Source organism: Rhinoderma darwinii, chromosome 3, assembly GCF_050947455.1.
Source record: "Rhinoderma darwinii isolate aRhiDar2 chromosome 3, aRhiDar2.hap1, whole genome shotgun sequence".
Classification (NCBI taxonomy): domain Eukaryota; kingdom Metazoa; phylum Chordata; class Amphibia; order Anura; family Rhinodermatidae; genus Rhinoderma; species Rhinoderma darwinii.
Genome location: NC_134689.1, coordinates 22,185,444 through 22,204,020, shown reverse-complemented (window position 1 = coordinate 22,204,020; position 18,577 = coordinate 22,185,444). Strand labels below are relative to the sequence as shown.

The window sequence follows — 18,577 nt, the reverse complement described above, 5'->3', positions numbered from 1 at the left end:
CTCATCTCGAATTTGACACTCCGTTTGGATGTTTGTAAACAGAAAAGCACGTGGTGCTTTTCTGTTTACATTCAGGAGTTTGACAGCTCTTGCGCGAATCACGCAGTTCGCACGGAAGTGCTTCCGTGCGGCATGCGTGGTTTTCACGCACCCATTGACTTCAATGGGTGCGTGAGTGCGCGAAAAACGCACGATTATAGAACATGTCGTGAGTTTTTTTCTACGCACACGCGCTGAGCGCAATTCACGCATCGTCTAAACTGCCCCATTGACTAATATAGGTGCGTACGACATGCGTGCAAAGCACGCGCGTCGCACGCGCGTATAATACGTTCGTGTAAATGAGGCCTTAGAGTGTTTTGCGGCCCAATTTGAAGCTTTAATCCAGGTATCTTCAGGAAAAACTGAACCCAGTTCCCTCTCCCATTTTAACATGTAACTTGTTTTACCCTTATTATCCAGAGCAAGGATCAAATCATAAAACTGTGGTAAACCCTTTGAATATCCCTGCCCTTTATTTAAGAATTTGTGGAATGAAGTGAGATTAGTAGGTGATTGGGGAAGTTTCATGGATTGGATACAATGTCTGATTTGCAGATATTGGTAAAAAAGGTTATGGGAGAGTTGATAAACCTGTAAGTCTTCAAACGTCTGAAAAGTGTCAGAGTCATAAAAATCAGAAATAACCTTCATACCTGCGGCAACCCAAGGAGACATGGAAATATGAGGAATAAAGAACCCCAGAACAGAAAGTGGAATACAATCTTTCGACACATGAACCCACTTATTTTTGCAAACATATCGTACCCACACCTGTAAAGAGTCGGTCATAGAAGTCAAAGTAAATTTTGGTATCTTAGCTCCTAATAGAGTCGCTATAAGAGTAGATTTAAATGAAACGTTAGGGTGACTATTCTCTTCTAAGACAGCCCACAGAAAGGGTGTCGTATCATTCCAAAAGGGATATAGTTGGTCTGGAATAGCCGCTACGTTATAGGCTACAACATTTGGTACACCCATCCCTCCATTTTTTATTTTGCGATAAAGGAGATTCTTAGCTACTCTAGCTCTCTTCTTATTCCAAATAAAATTAAGAAATAAGGATTGGAGTGGTGCTGTAATAGAACCTGGAAGGATATATGGAATAGTTCTGCATAGATATAAAAATTTGGGGAGCAAAAACATCTTAACTAATTGAATTCTAGCGAAGCATGAAAGATGAAGATTTTCAAATTGTATACAATCCTGTTTAAGAGCCTCAATAAGAGATGAAAAATTAGTAGGGATTACCTGAGAAGGGTTGGGAGTGAGCGTAATCCCCAGATATTTCAGACCCGATTCCGCCCAAGTAAATTTAAATTTAGAGATAGACGCTCTCATTTGTGGGGAAATATGAATAGGCATCATGGAGGATTTAGCAACATTCAATTTATAAAAGGAGACTGCTGAATAAGATTTTATAACTTTAAGAATTGCGGGAATCGTTGTTAGAGGCGATTTACAAAATAACAGGACGTCATCCGCATACAGCTCCAGTCATTTTAATGGAGCTGCAGGAGACAGCGGTTCCGGATGTCCTATAGAAATGAATGGAGTGCTGGCCGAGCATGAGCACCAGCGCCCCATTCTTATGGAGCACTTCGGGGGACTTTCAGTCCCCCATTCTTCTCATTACTAGGGGCCCCAGTGGTTGGACCCCCAGTGATCACACATTTAACCCCTTATCCTGTGGATTAGGGATACATGCGTTTGTGGGAAAACTCCATTAATTTGTAATATATGATGTTTTAGATCCTGAAGTGGTCACATATGGCTGCAGCCAATCGCTGGCCTCAGAAGTGATGCTGCCATGAATGGCACATGACTACTGAGGCCAGCGATTTACTGCAGCTATAAGGCATTATACTGTGTGGAGGGCAGTTATAGGGTATTATACTGTGTGGGGGCAGCTATGGGGCATTATAGTGTGTGGAGGGCAGTTATGGGGGCATTACACTGTGTGGAGGGCAGTTATAGGGTATTATACTGTGTGGGCGTCAGTTATGGGGGCATTATACTGTTGAGGGGGTTCTATGGGAGCATTGTACTGGGTGTGCTGAATCGGGTGTAAATGGCGGAGAATGGGCAGGGTTAGAGGTGTGGCTTAACAGAGGAGACGTGTCCCTCTTTACAAAACTACAAAGTTGGGAGGTATTTCTAATGTATGGCTGGCTTATGGGCACAGGCCCGGAGCCGCACATCTTCATGCACTGCCATATAGGCTCTATCGGAGTTTGTACCTACTGAGATAGCCTGATGAAGCATGCCACGATTTAGATCCATATAGAATCTGACAGAAAGAAACCTTGGTATAAGATTGGAGGAATACAGATATAGAGTAGAGGGCTCATACACTTCTATGGCATCTCTACTATAGTTCCGTACAAATCGGAACCTTAAAGGGGTTGTCCAGTTAGGGGGCAGTTTTTCATAATGATAACCTATCCACAGGATAGGTCATCAGTATATGATCGGTTTTGGGTCCGACACCCAGACCCCACACCGATCAGCTGTTCTGGGTGCCAGAAGCAAATGGCTCCAGTCACAGTATAGCGGCCGTGCTGGGTTACTGCAGCACTGCCCATGGCCGCTATATAGTGTACGGAGTCATCTGCTTCCAGCACACTGCATAGCTTTCAGCGCCCAGAGGTAGCAAGAACAGCTGATCGGTGCAGAGTGTCGGACCCCCACTGATCATATACTGATGAGCTATGCTGTGGAGTCATCAGTATGAAGAACCGCTGCCTGCCCGGGCAACCCCTTTAATACGGACGTAAGCATTTTCCCTAATGTCTGCTTCCCACTTGTGTATTTTGGTCATTATTTAGCATCAGTATTTGTAAGCCAATATCAGGAAAAAAACATAGAACAAGTACAATAGAAAGATGTTTTGGACGCACTCCTAGTTTTGACATATGCTAATAAAAAATATGCAAATATGAATGTCAAGTAGTCACGTGGCTCGCTCAGGACATACAAGGCGCAAGTAACCCCAGACTAAACTTGTACAGTTCCTTTAAGTACCCACATGACTACTAGCAGGCAACCTGTCCCTTCCTGACATGGGACTACAAATCCCACAATGCCTTCCCGGCCCTAGCGAAGTTCTAAAAGAACCCGCGCTCCACAGTACTATGTACTAGCAGCTAAATGTAAACAGATTAGAGGGAGGAGTTAGCCCCAATCCGCCTCATTTCCTCATTGGTCAATACTTGTTTCAGGAAAAGGCGAGTCCACACTCATTTTAACTGACGACAGCTACAACCAATAGTAAATCTTCTTGTCAGTAGCAAACCCCGCCCTACCGTGGCTCCTGTCTGCCAGTGTGAGGAGGGCGGGACTTCCGTTGTCAGGGTGCTGGCGGCTCGGTTGCTGCAGTGTGTCTGGGGAAGGCCCGGCATGTCTGGACGGTTCTGGTAGTAAATAGGGATGAACGGCTTCAGCACCGAGGAGGACAGCAGGGATGGGCCTCCCGCCCCGGCTGCTCCTTTTTTCGGCCAGACCTGTTGTCTGATAGACGGAGGGGAGCGCTGCGCACGGCCGGCGGGGAACGCGTCATTCAGTAAGAGGGTGCAGAAGAGCATCTCCCAGAAGAAGCTCAAACTGGACATCGACAAGAGCGTAAGTCACCCCAATATATCGTATAGTGTATGTACTGCCATATCATGATCTATAATATACTGACATGTGATGTACCGGCCTATAATGTACCGGCCTATAATATACCGGCCTATAATATACTGACATGATGTACCGACCTATAATATACTGACATGTCCTGTACTGACCTATAATGTACCGACCTGTCATGTAGTCTCCTATAATGTACTGACATGTGATGTACCGGCCTATAATGTACTGACGTGATATACTGACCTATAATGTACTGACATGATGTACTGACCTATAATATACTGACATGTCATGTACCGACTTACAATGTACTGACGTGATATACTGACCTATAATGTACTGACATGTCATGTACCGGCCTATAATGTACTGACGTGATATACTGACCTATAATGTACTGACTTATAATATACTGACATGTCATGTACCGACTTACAATGTACTGACGTGATATACTGACCTATAATATATTGACATGTGATGTATCGACCTATAATATACTGACTTATAATGTACTGATATGTGATGTATCGACCTATAATGTACCGACATATAATATACTGACCTGTCATGTACCGACCTATAATGTACTGACACTGTATACTGTACTATATGTGCTACCATATACTGTACTGATATATACTATAATGTACAATACTATGCCTCTTTGCCCATCACTATATAATCTACTACTCTATACTGTATATTATCATGTGCTGTCCTATATTGTACTGTTCTATAGTATAATGGACCTCCCCACACTATTATAATGTGCTGCATTTACTGATATATTAGATTATTACACTGTATATTATGTCGTATACTATAATGTGAAGTATCAGGACTTTACAGGTTTTCAACCTCTGGATGTAGAAATGACTGACAGCGGGTCCCCCATCCTCCGTAGTCGCCTCACCCCAACACCCCCTATTTAATAGAAGAACCTGCCATCAAATACAAGAGGGTTAGGGACCAGAAGTCTCCTGCTTTATGACACCTTATGGCTACAATCTCCCCTATATACGGTCAGGATACATACCCACCTGAAATACAGCCGCACTTTATTTATCCAGCGCCATTTGCAAAATGAAAGCTGCACTGTGATTGGTTACTAGAGGCAGTCGGGGGTCTTTTTCTCGGTTAGACAGTTTTGGCAGCTGAGTCTTTTGTGTTTACTTATTACCCGCTAATCTGCTCGTCTTTCTCAGGTCCGACATCTTTACATTTGTGACTTCCACAAGAATTTTATTCAAAGTGTCCGGAACAAGAGGAAGAGAAAAACCAGCGATGATGGAGGTGACTCTCCAGAACACGACACGGATGTCCCAGAGGTTAGAGCTCTCCGCCCTGTGATTAATGCGCTTTAGAGGGGTCGTCCACTTTTCAAAATGCATTTTTTTTGTTCAGAAAGTTCCTTGAAAATGAGCTGATCACAGGGCGTTGCAACCAGCTGTGATCTGTGAGGGAACTCCAGCAAGTGTTAATTTCCCTGCAGCGCCACCGCAGGGTAAATGAAGCATTACACAGTTCTCATTGTAATCAATGGGCTGTCCACGTCTGCTGGGTCCTCCAGTGTAAGAGCTCCTCTTAGTAACCGCTGTATAGTCTGGATGGGGGTCTTGAATTGAGGAACCCCCTCAATTACCTCAAAGTAGCCGTTATTGTAGCGCCTCATAATGGTTGTGATTGTGGCAGCCATTCGTTTTGCCTAGCTGGCATATGTTACCAGTGTTGGAGACCAATGGTCAAGCAACTATATCGCTCAGGTCCTGGTAACCAGGGAAGCTGTTGACTTGCACTGATTTGGTTTTCAGATGGCATGGGAGATCTGTGTTGGTTCTTTGGTCACGTGATGTAGTAACAAAGCCCCTCTCGCTTTACTGCAGGTGGACCTCTTTCAACTTCAAGTGAATACTCTCCGGCGGTACAAGAGGCATTACAAGCTCCAGACCCGCCCTGGACTTAACAAGGCACAACTGGCAGAGGTATAGTCCTGATGCTGACCCTACTGATCCCCGGATCAACATTCCAGATTATAATAATTAATCGATGAACCAACCACTCACTTCTAAAAAAAAGAAAGCCCCGCCCCCAGTAATCAGCTGATCTAGCTGGAGAAGTTGCAGCGGCCACTACAGGAAAAATTTAGTATTACAAGGCGCTCATTCAAATTAATGTGGTACAGTGTCACACCTGGCCAGGCTGGATTTGCTATCGAGAGCAGCTCTTTCTTAGTGGCTCTCCTCTCTGGTTAATAGAAGGGGGGGGGGTCTCAAGCGGGACCATCTTCTATGACGTCCTCATGGACAACCCCTTTAATGCATGCAAAGACTTCCTATACGACGTCTCACTGTGCCACCCGTATGCCAACATTGCAACAAGAATTACAACTATCACCCTGCAATTTGTAGTTGGGTTGTATTGTATAATCTGTAGACTATATGTAACGTGGCTCCTAATTCCTTCAAAGAGAATATATCTCAAAGAGGATCGGTCACTGGGTTCTATAAGTTGAGCTGGTTAACTGACCTGAATAGCGCTGTCTCCCTGATACCAGCACTGTTTTTTGTTTTTTTCGTGGACAGCCCTTTCCCCCCCCTGTTCTAGAGATATGGGGCCCACTATTGTTTGCTCCCTGTAGGCTAATTTGCTGTTAGGGGGAGGAGCTAGCTTCCCTGATACTGACCAATCAGCGCTAGGCTGCTTGAGGGTAGTTCACGCCCTGTTGGCTAACTACAGCAAATTAGCCTATAGGAGGCCAACACAGCAGTGGGCCATATCTCTGGAATGGGGGCGGGGTCTAGGAAAAAAATAAAACCGTCACTGGAATAAGGGAGACAGCGCTATTCAGATCCGTAAACCAGTTCAACTTGCACGTCCTAGTGACCGGTCCTCTTTAAAATCATTTTTTTGTGTGGGAAATGATATAACAGAATCCGTTTTTTTCAAATCCTGCCGTAAAATTCCTGTTGACTCGTCTTTTATAGCATGTAATACTAGGATTTATTTTCTCCCCGTCACCAGACTGTGAGCCGGCACTTCCGGAACATTCCTGTAAATGAGAAGGAAACCCTGGCCTACTTCATCTACATGGTGAAAAGCAACCGGAGCCGCCTGGACCAGAAATCCGAAAGCAGCAAACAGCTGGACGCCTAGCCACAGAGACTATGGGACCCGGCCGGCAAAAGAACCAACAAACTTATATTTGTACATAGGAATCGTAAATGCGGCAAAACCCGCGCACCCCGTGCCATATCAGAATCTTCTGGTCCACAGGAGCAGATCGTTATCAAATAACAGTGACGATGGTGGCACTCCACATTGCATGAACCACAAACAGATTGGAGAGAGAACCCTGCCACGTGGGAGGAGTCCTCATCATAGTTTATTATTTGCACTCACAATTAGAGAATGAAGAGATAGCTCACTGGGTGGCACAGAATTAATGTCCTATGTCTTTAAACAGGAGAGAAGCCAAAGGGGTTTGGCCATTTTTATGGGATTCCCCTGATAAATTAGATATCGGAGCTGGTAAAATTAAAGCATTGTCATGGTGGGGTGGTAGCCTCCGCCTCCTCCTCCTCCTCCTCCTGCTGGTGAAGACCAGGATCCTGTGATCCAGATGTGATGTCTACCTGCATTATGTGCCAGTCCCTTTCTCCTCTGCACTCGGGCACGGTTGTGTTTCGGAGCAGTAGACCATGTGACTAATGACACTTAAGATCTTATCACCCACTCCTAAAGAATCGGTCACTATATCAGACCTCCTTAAATTCTAACCTGAGCGTGGTACCCTAATGGAGTTATACTAGTGAGTGTAATTGCGTCAACTAAACAACCCCCCAAAGTGCCAAACCATGGAGGGAGGCTGACAAGGGGGCACTTAAAGCGGTATTACGGTTTCAGCCAATAAAGGTTAGTTATTGTATGAATAGTTATATAATTTTCCAGTATACTTTCTATATCCCTTTCTCATTGTTTTTAAGATCTCCGCTTGCTGTCATTCAATACCAACCTTAATGTTTGTTTTCTCTCTCTCGTGGTCATGTGATGGACACACAGGTGCACGGCTCGTTACAGTACAGTTCTCACCGCTGTGTCTTAACGAACCGTGCAACTCTTTGTCCATCACATGACCAGGACAGATTTTTATCCTTTGGATGACAGCAAGCAGAGATCTTAAAAATTTGAGGCATTTGTACAGAAGGTAGATTGGAAAACCTATATAGCTTTTAATTATACAATGAATAACTTTTTCTAAAACTGTAAAAACAGGCGCCAAATTTTTCTGTGGCAAATCCACACCAAAATCCTCATGTGTAACACGTGGAATTTGTTCCGGATTTGAAAGGAGTGAAAATCCGCAACAGAAATTGACATGTCTCCGTTTTTAAAATCCGTGCCGCAGGTCAATTTCCATGCAGAAGTCGCAGCGTGCAGATGAGATGTCTTTAATGTTATCTACTTTATTCCCTTGTGGATTTTCTGTCCACATATACAGACGGGAAATCTGCAGCGTTTCCATTGCGTGTGAACATAGCCTTATAGTTCTGCGGTGTCACAAGATCATGTGACGTACTCAATGACTTCTCAGAAACCGGAGGCCCAGACGGCATTACATCATCCTCTTCAGAGCTGCTGATTGGCTGAGAGGGGTCATTATGTACCATGTGACACCAGAGTCCCTCTATTTGGCACTTTCGGGGACTGTTTAGTCGGTGTGATTGTCGCCACTGGTATAACTCTATTAGGACATCACATTTTTGTTTTATTGATGTTCTCCATAATGACCCCAGCCCTGAATCCTTCTGCCTCCTGGATATCGCAGTAACATAGTAAACGGCCGCAGACTCTGGGGGACACTTATTGTTGGCAGCTTTTCCCGCTTTGGCGTGTTTGATTCTCAGCAATAATTGGCGCTGACCGTGGCAGCTTTTCTCCAGGACTGGACATGATCTTTTCTTTATTTTTTTACTCCATGTTTTAACAGCCCCGATATAACCCCAGGAATCCTATTGACCCCCCCCCCCCTCACTGTTTCTTATATGGTCACATGTTTCTTGCGATCTCCGTGGTTTAGGGACGGGAACAATTCCAGACCTCCATGTTTTATGGTCCGGCACGTCTATGTAATCGGCAGACGCTGCATCTGCTTAGCTTTATCTATAGCCCACAATCGTTGTATTTCTTCTGTGGATACGTAACATTTTTTTTCTGAATGTTCCTCATCTGGCGTTACTTTATCTCCCCGTGTGGCAGGTTCTGTGCTGACCTTATACAGGGAGAATCTGCTTGGTTTGGCATTTGTTGCTCCATGATGAGTTCTATGTAATATTGGGGGTAATCCTAGTTTACGGGAACAGGTAGAGTATATATCGGTTGCAGTGAGTACACGATATAAACTGATATATAGGCTATGTAGGGGTTTTGTCTGGGGGGGGGGGGGGGTCACAGCTTGTTTATAGGGAACACATCCATAGACAGAGATATCCTCTTCTGCTGACCATAGAAATCAATACAGGGGGGCTTATAGCTTTGGACCAGCAGTGGTCTCCAACCTGTGGCTCTCCCAGCTGTTGCAAAACTACAACTCCCAGCATGCACCGGCAGCCAATGCCTGTCAAAGCCAAAAACGTATATTTTTTTCCCCTACAGGAATCTCTGATTCAGCTCATACTACAGCTGTGATTTATCGCTCTGCCTATTAATATTAGACATTTGCAGACATGCATAATATGTAATAATGCTCTTTTATCTAATTTAATACTGTGGGGTTTTTTTAAAATTGTTTATTTTTATTTTTAAAACAAAGCTGGTCAGATGGTGACGATCATTCCACCCATTTACCCCTATTGCTCGGATGGAAGTGAATATCTGATTCTGTAAATCCAAGCTGAGACTGCATTTACATGATGAAGGGACTGTTTATCCCGATCGTATAGTTACTATTACTGCAGCAAAAGTCTTTATGTAACAATGAAGGAGCAACACGCTGTATACATCGACTCCATACCACGCACCCTACAATGACATTATTTATAGGCGTTTTCGAGGCAGCCATGTCAAACAGTATAACAAACTTCTGACATGTGATAGTGACATGTCAGAAGTTTGATCGCTGGGGGTCTGAGCACTGAGACCCCCACCAATCGCTAAAAGGAAGCAGCAGAAGTGATTGCTGAGCCGCTTGCTTTCTGTTCAGCTTTTCTCGGAAATCCGAGCAGTTGGCGTACAGACTCAATAGAAAGTCTATGCGCCCGTACACCGCTGCATTTGCTTTCCGAGAAAAGTAAAAAAGAAGCGAAGCGGCTCAGCGCTTCTGCCGCTTCGTTTTAGCGATTGGTTCGAGTCTCCGTGCTCGGACACCTACCGATCAAAACTTCTGAGTTCGGGAGAAATATAATTAAAGAGGCTCTGTCACCAGATTTTGCAGCCCCTATCTGCTATTGCAGCAGATCGGCGCTGCAATGTAGATTACAGTAACGTTTTTATTTTTAAAAAACGAGCATTTTTGGCCAAGTTATGACCATTTTTGTATTTATGCAAATGAGGCTTGCAAAAGTACAACTGGGCGTGTTTAAAGTAAAAGTCCAAGTGGGCGTGTTTAAAGTAAAAGTCCAAGTGGGCGTGTTTAAAGTAAAAGTCCAAGTGGGCGTGTTTAAAGTAAAAGTCCAAGTGGGCGTGTTTAAAGTAAAAGTCCAACTGGGCGTGTTTAAAGTAAAAGTACAACTGGGCGTGTATTATGTGCGTACATCGGGGCGTGTTTACTACTTTTACTAGCTGGGCGTTCTGATGAGAAGTATCATCCACTTCTCTTCACAACGCCCAGCTTCTGGCAGATCACGCTGTGACGTCACTCACAGGTCCTGCATCGTATCAGCACCAGAGGCTACAGTTGATTCTGCAGCAGCATCAGCATTTGCAGGTAAGTAGCTACATCGACTTACCTGCAAACGCCGATGCTGCTGCAGAATCATCTGTAGCCTCTGGTGCCGATGTGTCCTCGCTCGTCCGACATGATGCAGGACCTGTGAGTGACGACACAGCGTGATCTGGCAGAAGCTGGGCGTTCTGAAGAGAAGTGGATGATACTTCTCATCAGAACGCCCAGCTAGTAAAAGAAGTAAACACGCCCCGATGTACGCACATAATACACGCCCACTTGGACTTTTACTTTAAACACGCCCAGTTGTACTTTTGCAAGCCTCATTTGCATAAATACAAAAATGGTCATAACTTGGCCAAAAATGCTCGTTTTTTAAAAATAAAAACGTTACTGTAATCTACATTGCAGCGCCTATCTGCTGCAATAGCAGATAGGGGCTGCAAAATCTGGTGACAGAGCCTCTTTAAAAGCTTCACTTTTTTTTTTTTAACAAAAATTCATCAAAATTCTAATGTAGACTTTTGAATGGATTTTTTGTTTTCTGTTGTTTTTTTTTAATTAAATCAATGTTTTTTGGGGATTTTAACCACTTTTGTGACTGACTTTTATGGGAAAAAAAAAAAGTTTAACTTTTTACGATCCAGCTTCTGTGTATACAGGATTACATAAAAGCTGCATCGTTCTCTCTCAGCCAATTCCGTCAGTTCAGATGAACTGACGGGGCTGAGAGTGGGTCTTGCTTGTCTGACACAAAGGATCCAGTTAAGTCTAAGGCTGGATTCACACGAGCACATTAACGTCCGTAATGGACGGACGTATTTCGGCCGCAAGTACCGGACCGAACACAGTGCAGGGAGCCGGGCTCCTAGCATCATAGTTATGTACGATGCTAGGAGTCCCTGCCTCTCTGCAGGACAACTGTCCCGTACTGTAATCATGTTTTCAGTACAGGACAGTAGTTCCACAGAGAGGCAGGGACTCCTAGCGTCGTACATAACTATGATGCTAGGAGCCCGGCTCCCTGCACTGAGTTCGGTCCGGGACTTGCGGCCGAAATACGTCTGTCCATTACGGACGTTAATGTGCTCGTGTGAACCAAGCCTAAAACTTAGATGTGATCGATTTTAGCTGGATCCTGTGTGTCAGGGACATGCAAGGACGCGCTCTCAGACGAGCCGTCCGTTCAGCTGAAATGAGGGAATCGGCTGAGAGAGAACGATACAGCTATGTATACAGAATATATAGAAGCTGTATTGTAAAAAAAAAAATTTTTTATAAAATCCATTCAAAAGTGAACATATCCTTGAAATAAAAGGGATTGTCCAAAGCAGGCTGACACGTTTAAAGTAGATCAGCGCCACTCTTGTGCATGGGCTGTGTCTGGTATTGCATCTACTCCATGGGTATTCATGAGTCAGTCAGGTCCACCAGCCCATGCACAGTATGATGCACCCAAATTGGGACAAATAAGAAAAATGGATCTGTCAGCAGCAGCTTGTTGACTGTTTCCAGGTGGCAACTGCCACAAATCCTGAAAGTTAAGTGTCAGCGGCAGAAGGGAAAGAACATTTTTTATTATTATTTTTTCTGATTTATAAAGCAAATGTTAAACTAAAGCCGAGCGCTATTTCTAGAATTGCCTTTAATTCTCCGGCAGTCGTGGAACTTGTTGCTCCACCGCATCTTAACCATCGTTATTCTTTTAGACCCTGACGTAAGATCTGTGCAGATGATCTTATGGCGAGGTGGAATCTGGTTTTGCTCATACTAACACATTTTCTATATTTCCCCTCCCCCGTCCTTATAATTTACCATTTTTATTTTAAAATAATTTTTACACTTTTTTTTTATGTATTTATTGTATTAAAATATAGTAAGTTCTATTAAAGTTACCTAGTGCTTCAGACTTTGGATTCCATGTTTGCTTTTCATGAACATTTTGCTACTTCAAAAAAAAGATATTTAGCCTACAAAAGGTGGAGTCCCGACATTTCTCCACCGGAGGGCACCAACGTATCCCAGTACTGCGGAGCATTATGTCGGGCAGCCACAGGAGGAGGGCGGAGACCACATTGTTGCGTCCTGTCCGCGGTCCCCTCACTGAATGGATGGAATGGCGGCCAGCGTCAGCAGGGGAGCAACACTGGTAAATAAGACTCCATTCTGCTACGTCTGAGTCCCTACACCGATCGCTGAGGGAAGCCGATCATAAACGGAGCTTCACAGCGCTCACCCAAGCGCTTCTGTCACTTTGTTTTAGCGATTGTGGGGGTCTCAGTGCTTGGATCCCCACCGATCACAACTTATGACATGTCAAAAGTTTAGTTACACTTTAAGGCCTCATTTACACGAACGTGATATACGTCCGTGCGACGTGCGTGCTTTTCACGCGGGTCGCACGGACCTATACAAGTCTATGGGGGCATGCAGACAGTCCGTGAGTTTTGCTCAGCGTAAGTGCGCTGAAAAAAACTCACGACGTTCTAAAGTTCTGCGTTTTTCGCGCATCACGCACCCATTGAATTCAATGGGTGTGTGAAAACCACGAAGGTCGCACGGAAGCACTTCCGTGCGAACTGCATGATTCGCGCAAGAGCTGTCAAACTCTGAATGTAAACAGAAAAGCACCACGTGCTTTTCTGTTTACAAACATCCAAACGGAGTGTCAGAATTTAGAGATGAGCGAACCGAACTTCACCGGGTTCGGCCGAACTCGTTTTGACCGAACCCGGCAAAAATTTTTCCGGTACGCGACTTCAGGAGATAGTCACTGTCCACGGTGCTGAAAGAGTTAAACTGGTTCAGCACCCTGGACAGTGACTTCCGATCACAATATACATGAACGTGTAAAAAAAAAAAAAAAGAAGTTCTGACTTAGGGTATGTGCACACACACTAATTACGTCCGTAATTGACGGACGTATTTCGGCCGCAAGTACCGGACCGAACTCAGTGCAGGGAGCCGGGCTCCTAGCATCATACTTATGTACGACGCTAGGTGTCCCTGCCTCGTTGCAGGACAACTGTCCCGTACTGTTTCACGTACATAAATATGATGCTAGGAGCCCGGCTCCCTGCACTGTGTTCGGTCCGGTACTTGCGGCCGAAATACGTCCGTCAATTACGGACGTAATTAGTGTGTGTGCACATACCCTTACCGATAACTCCCGGCTTCTTCCTCCAGTCTGACCTCCCGGAATGACAATTCAGTCCAAATGACAGCTGCAGCCAATCACAGGCCAAGCACAGGCTGCAGCGGTCACATGGACTGCCGCGTCATCCAGGGAGGTGGGGCCGGATGTCAAGAGAGGGACGCGTCACCAAGGCAACGGCCGGGAGACCGGACTGGAGGAAGCAGGAAGTTCTTGGTAAGTATGAACGTTTTTTTTTTATTCACAGGTTGCTGTATATTGTGATCGGAATTCACTGTCGAGGGTGCTGAAAGAGTTACTGCCGATCAGTTAACTCTTTCAGCACCCTGGACAGTGACTGACGTCGACTAGCCTCATCTCTATGATGGCGGCTGCGCGAAAATCACGCAGCCGCGCATCATACACTGATGACACACGGAGCTGTCAAGTGCCTTTTGCGCACGCAAAAGCTGCATTTTTTTGCTTGCGCAAAACACACACGCTCGTGTAAATGAGGCCTAAAATAGGGGTGGGTCTCCGCTGTTACCCATCTATTAAAGGCTATGTACACCTTTTGAGGGGCTTTTTGTTTTTTTTTTTTGTTTTTTTTTTTAAATTTGTGTAACTTTATAAGAAGTCTTTATTAAAAAAATAGTTTTGTTTTGTTAGATACAGCTCCTCTGTGTTCTCTATACAGAGCAACTGTATAGTTCGCTAAGACCTTAATCCGTCAGTCCTGCGGGACTAACGGATTCGGTGTCAGTGGGGACACGCAGGATCCACCTGTACTCTATTGCATCTAAGTTATGAACTTAGATGCGATTAGAGTACAGGTGGATCCCGTGTGTCAGAGACATGTGGGACCCGCAGACCTGACACGAACAGGATTTGGTGCTACGTACAGCTGCTCTGCATACAGAATACAAAGCAGCTGTATCTAAAAAAGTAAAACAAATTTTTAATAAAAATTATTATAAAGTTACACCAAACACACGGACTGTTTATTTAAAAAAAAAAATGCCCATCAAATGGATACATAGCCTTTCAACATTTGACATATCCACAGTCTATGCCATAAATGTTTTAGTTGGGAATACCCCTTTAAGGCCTGTTATACGCTAAGCGATTATCATTGATATCTGTGACCGCCATTTGTTAGTAGGGACATTTTAGGAAGACAATGATCCCAAACAGTGTGTAAAGCTGGTAGAAATGTCCCCCAACAGACCTAAAGGGGTTGCCCAGGATTAGAAAAACATGGCTGCCTTCGTCTAAAAACGGTGCCCCATCTGTCCATGGGTTGTGCCTGGCATTGCAACTTGGCTCAATTGCAGTGCGATCCCACACACCGAGGCATGACACTGTTTTTGGAAGATGGCAGTCATGCTTTTCCTTCAAAGGAACATTCTGACCAAAACTGATACACAGTGATGTGCCAAGATCAGGGCCCGAGAGGGGGCAGTGCCCGGCACATGGATTGTGCCAAGATCAGGGCCCGAGAGGGGGCATGTCGTGAGTTTTACGCAGCGGATTCACACTGCACAAAAATCACTAAGAGTCTGCACTGCCCCATAGACTAACATAGGTCGGTGCGACCCGCGTGAAAATCGTTCGTGTAAATCCGCCCTAAAAACATTACTGATTCAAGTATTTTTTTTACACGTGTATTTGGTGTTTTTTTTATTCATTTCATTTGTAAAAAAAAAAATTTCCTGGTATTTTTTAAGGCCTTTTTCACACGAACGTGTGCGTTTTGCGTGCGTTGCAGTTCAGTGTGACATCCGGGTATGGTGCGTGGCTGCGTGATTTTCACACCTATGGCATCGTTAAGACACTGTTTTTATGTTTAAAATCATAAATGAAGGAGGTGGTTTTATTTTTGCCTTTATTTCTTAAACAACTGTTGCACGAATCACGCGCAGCACACGGAAGTGTGTCCGTGTGCCGCGTGTGATTTTCACGCACCCATTGACTTAAATGGGTGTGCAATGCGCAAAACTGCTCAACTATAGGACATGTTGTGAGTTTTACGCAGCGGACTGTCTGAATGGCCCCATTGAGTTTACATAGGTCCGTGCGACGCGCGGAATTTTCACACGCGTATCACGGACATGAACTATGCTCGTGTGAATAAGGCCTAAGTCCTATGGGAAAAACGCCATGCTGAGTTTTGAAAAGATTGCCAAAGCACCTATAAAAAACCTACAAAATTGAAGAAAGCACAAAAAGCATCGTTTGTAGTGTGTTTAATATTTCACTATTGACTTTCAGCTAACGTCTAGACGCAGCGTTTGGCAAAAAACAAAACAAAAAAAAACAAGCAAAAAATGCAGCAGAAATTTCTATGGGTGAAGCCACCGAAGGGCCGTGTTCACACGCAGAGTAAACAATGCGGAATTTCCACAACGGATTTGTGTGTGGAATTTCCGCAACATTTACAGTAGCAGAAAAGTGGATGAGATTAAGCAATGCCCGTGCTGCCCAAAAAAACGGCAGCGTAAACGTTACTAAGTTAACCTGCGGTGCGGAGTTTGTCTGCAACTTGTGAATTTATGCTGCATTTTAGTTGATTTTCCGTTGAATTCAAAGCTGCAACAGAAAGCCAAGTGTTGCAACATTTGCGGCTTATTCGCAGCAGTTACATCGCAAAAATCGCAACTCTGGAAAAAAAAATATATATATAATCATACTTACCCAGAACGCCCTTCTTCTTCCTGCAGTCCGACCTTCTTGGATGTTTCATCCCATGTGGCCGCTACAGCCAATCACAGGCTGCAGTGTCACATGGCCTGCAACGTCTTTGTAGGAGGTCGGAGCGGATGTCAAAAGAGGGAGGTGGTAAGTATGAGTGTTTTTTTTATGCAGCGGATTGTGGTGCGATTTTTCGTACGTAAGGTGCAGCACCTTCCAGGTCGAATATGCGTGATTTTTACGCAGCGTATCTGACCCGTAGGAACCCGGCCTTAGGGTATGTCCACACAAAGTTTTTTTGCAGGCAGAAAAATCCCGCGTTTAAAATCCCGCGTTTTCAAACGCTGCAAAAAAAAAAAAAGAGAAGCCAATTCTTCAAAAAATAGTTTTTAAATACCACACGTTTTAATAAAGCTGAAACGCTTAGTAAAAATGCGCCGCTATTTATAAAACCGCATGTGTTTTTTAGGGTATTTTCACACAGGGCGGATACGCTGGGTAAAAGCACATAGTGTATCCGTCTTGGTCGCCGCAGGGAATTCCGGATGAAATACCGCACCAATTTGTGGTGCAGTTTTTTTGGCCAGAATGTCCGCTGCAGAAAACGGCACTTTAAAAAAAATAACGTTTCATACGCACCCGCGGCCATGGTGACACGTCCCTCTGCAGTCCAGCCACCTGGGATGGCGTTTCATCCCATGTGACCGCTGCAGCCTGTGATTGGCTGAAATGGTCACATGGGATGAAATGTCATCCCAGGAGGCCGGCCTGGACGAAGAATCACAGAAGTCTGGGTAAGTATAAGATTTTTTATTTTTTTCTGAGTAGCGATTTTTGCGGCGGAATCGCAACTTTTCTGCTGCAAAAATCGCAACATCTGCTATTTGCTGCGGGATTCACTTTCCCAATGGGAAAAACGAAAGAGCAGCGATTACGCCGACACAATTGTCATGCTGTGGATTAAAAAAAACTGCACCACAGGTCAATTTCTGAGCTTTTTTTCCGCTTATCATTTACGCAGTGTGTGCAGGAGATTTGTTCAAATCTCATCCACTCCGCTGATACTGTATTTTGCTATGTATTTTCCGCAACAAAATACTTTGCAGAAAACCGCAGTGTTTACGCAACGTGTGAACGCGGCCTTAAGATGCTTTTTTTTTTTTTTTTTTTTTTTCAGCGTTTCAGAACGCAACAAAAATGCACAATGTGAACTCAGCCTAAGGGCGGATTCAGACGAACGTGAGCGTTTTGCGCCCGCACAAAACGCATGCATTTTGCGCGCGTGGCAGCAGCGTGACAGCTCCGTGTGTCCTGTTCATATGGATGCGCGGCTGCGTGCTTTTCGCGCAGCCGCCATCTTTATGACACTCCGTTTGGATGTTTGTAAACAGAAAAGCACGTGGTGCTTCTCTGTTTACATTCATTCTTTTACTGTTGTTGCGCGAATAACGCGCGTCCCACGGAAGGGCTTCCTTGGGGTGCGCGTGATTTTCACGCACGCATTGACTTCAATGGGTGCGTGATGCGCGAAAAACGCCTAAATATAGAACATGTCGTGAGTTTTACGCAGCGGACTCATGCTGCGCAAAACTCACGGACTGTCTGCACTGCCCCATAGACTTGTTTAGGTCCATGCGACCCGCGTGAATACCACGCGGGCTGCACGGACGAAAATCACGTTCGTCTGAATCCGCCCTAAATGTAATTCAACAAACTATTAGGAGCCCCTTTGTTGAACATTAATCGGTAATAGAAGACGTGATCTGATTGGTTGGTTGCTTCGTGTAACCACTTTTCCCCTTGCACTAGTATTTACAAATGTCCCCCATTAAATCTGGCGTTGTAGCTGATAAGACTAGAACACACCAGCAGGTGGCAGCATTAGCTCAGCAAAGAGATGAAATATCACAGCAGGACCAGAAAAAGAAGTTGCATAACATTATTTCAAGTATTTCCAGATATTATCCGTCCCATACTTTACACCTTAAGTCAATAATTATCCCCACTATCAAACAACACTTTTTTGTAAGTCAATAGAAATGTTGACAGGAACTCACCCAAAATCTGAAAATGTAGTTATAACCAGGAGTGAACTCACCATTCAGGGATTAGGGCAGTGCCTGAGGGCCAATATCAGGAGCCCACAGCACCCAAGTCAGAGTCAGAGACCCTTAAAGAGGCTCGGTCACCACATTATA

The 18,577-nt window shown here is 44.6% G+C and overlaps 1 protein-coding gene across 1 annotated transcript; it reads left to right on the top strand.

The window, feature by feature from the left end:
* Window positions 1-3,358: 3,358 nt before the first annotated feature.
* On the top strand, window positions 3,359-9,147 carry SAP30L (SAP30 like). Its single transcript, XM_075856113.1, has 4 exons — window positions 3,359-3,660; window positions 4,881-5,003; window positions 5,559-5,657; window positions 6,697-9,147. The coding sequence occupies exons 1-4, from the start codon at window positions 3,469-3,471 to the stop codon at window positions 6,826-6,828; spliced, it is 546 nt and encodes a 181-aa protein (XP_075712228.1). The 5' UTR covers window positions 3,359-3,468; the 3' UTR covers window positions 6,829-9,147.
* Window positions 9,148-18,577: the final 9,430 nt, after the last annotated feature.

What these genes read in the sequence shown, in the direction of transcription:
- SAP30L (XM_075856113.1), top strand. Translation starts at nt 3,469, where the DNA reads ATGAACGGCTTCAGCACCGAGGAGGACAGCAGGGATGGGCCTCCCGCC. An exon ending in ACGACACGGATGTCCCAGAG is followed by an intron (nt 5,004 to 5,558) that starts GTTAGAGCTCTC and finishes GCTTTACTGCAG; the next exon opens with GTGGACCTCTTTCAACTTCA. An exon ending in ACAAGGCACAACTGGCAGAG is followed by an intron (nt 5,658 to 6,696) that starts GTATAGTCCTGA and finishes CCCCGTCACCAG; the next exon opens with ACTGTGAGCCGGCACTTCCG.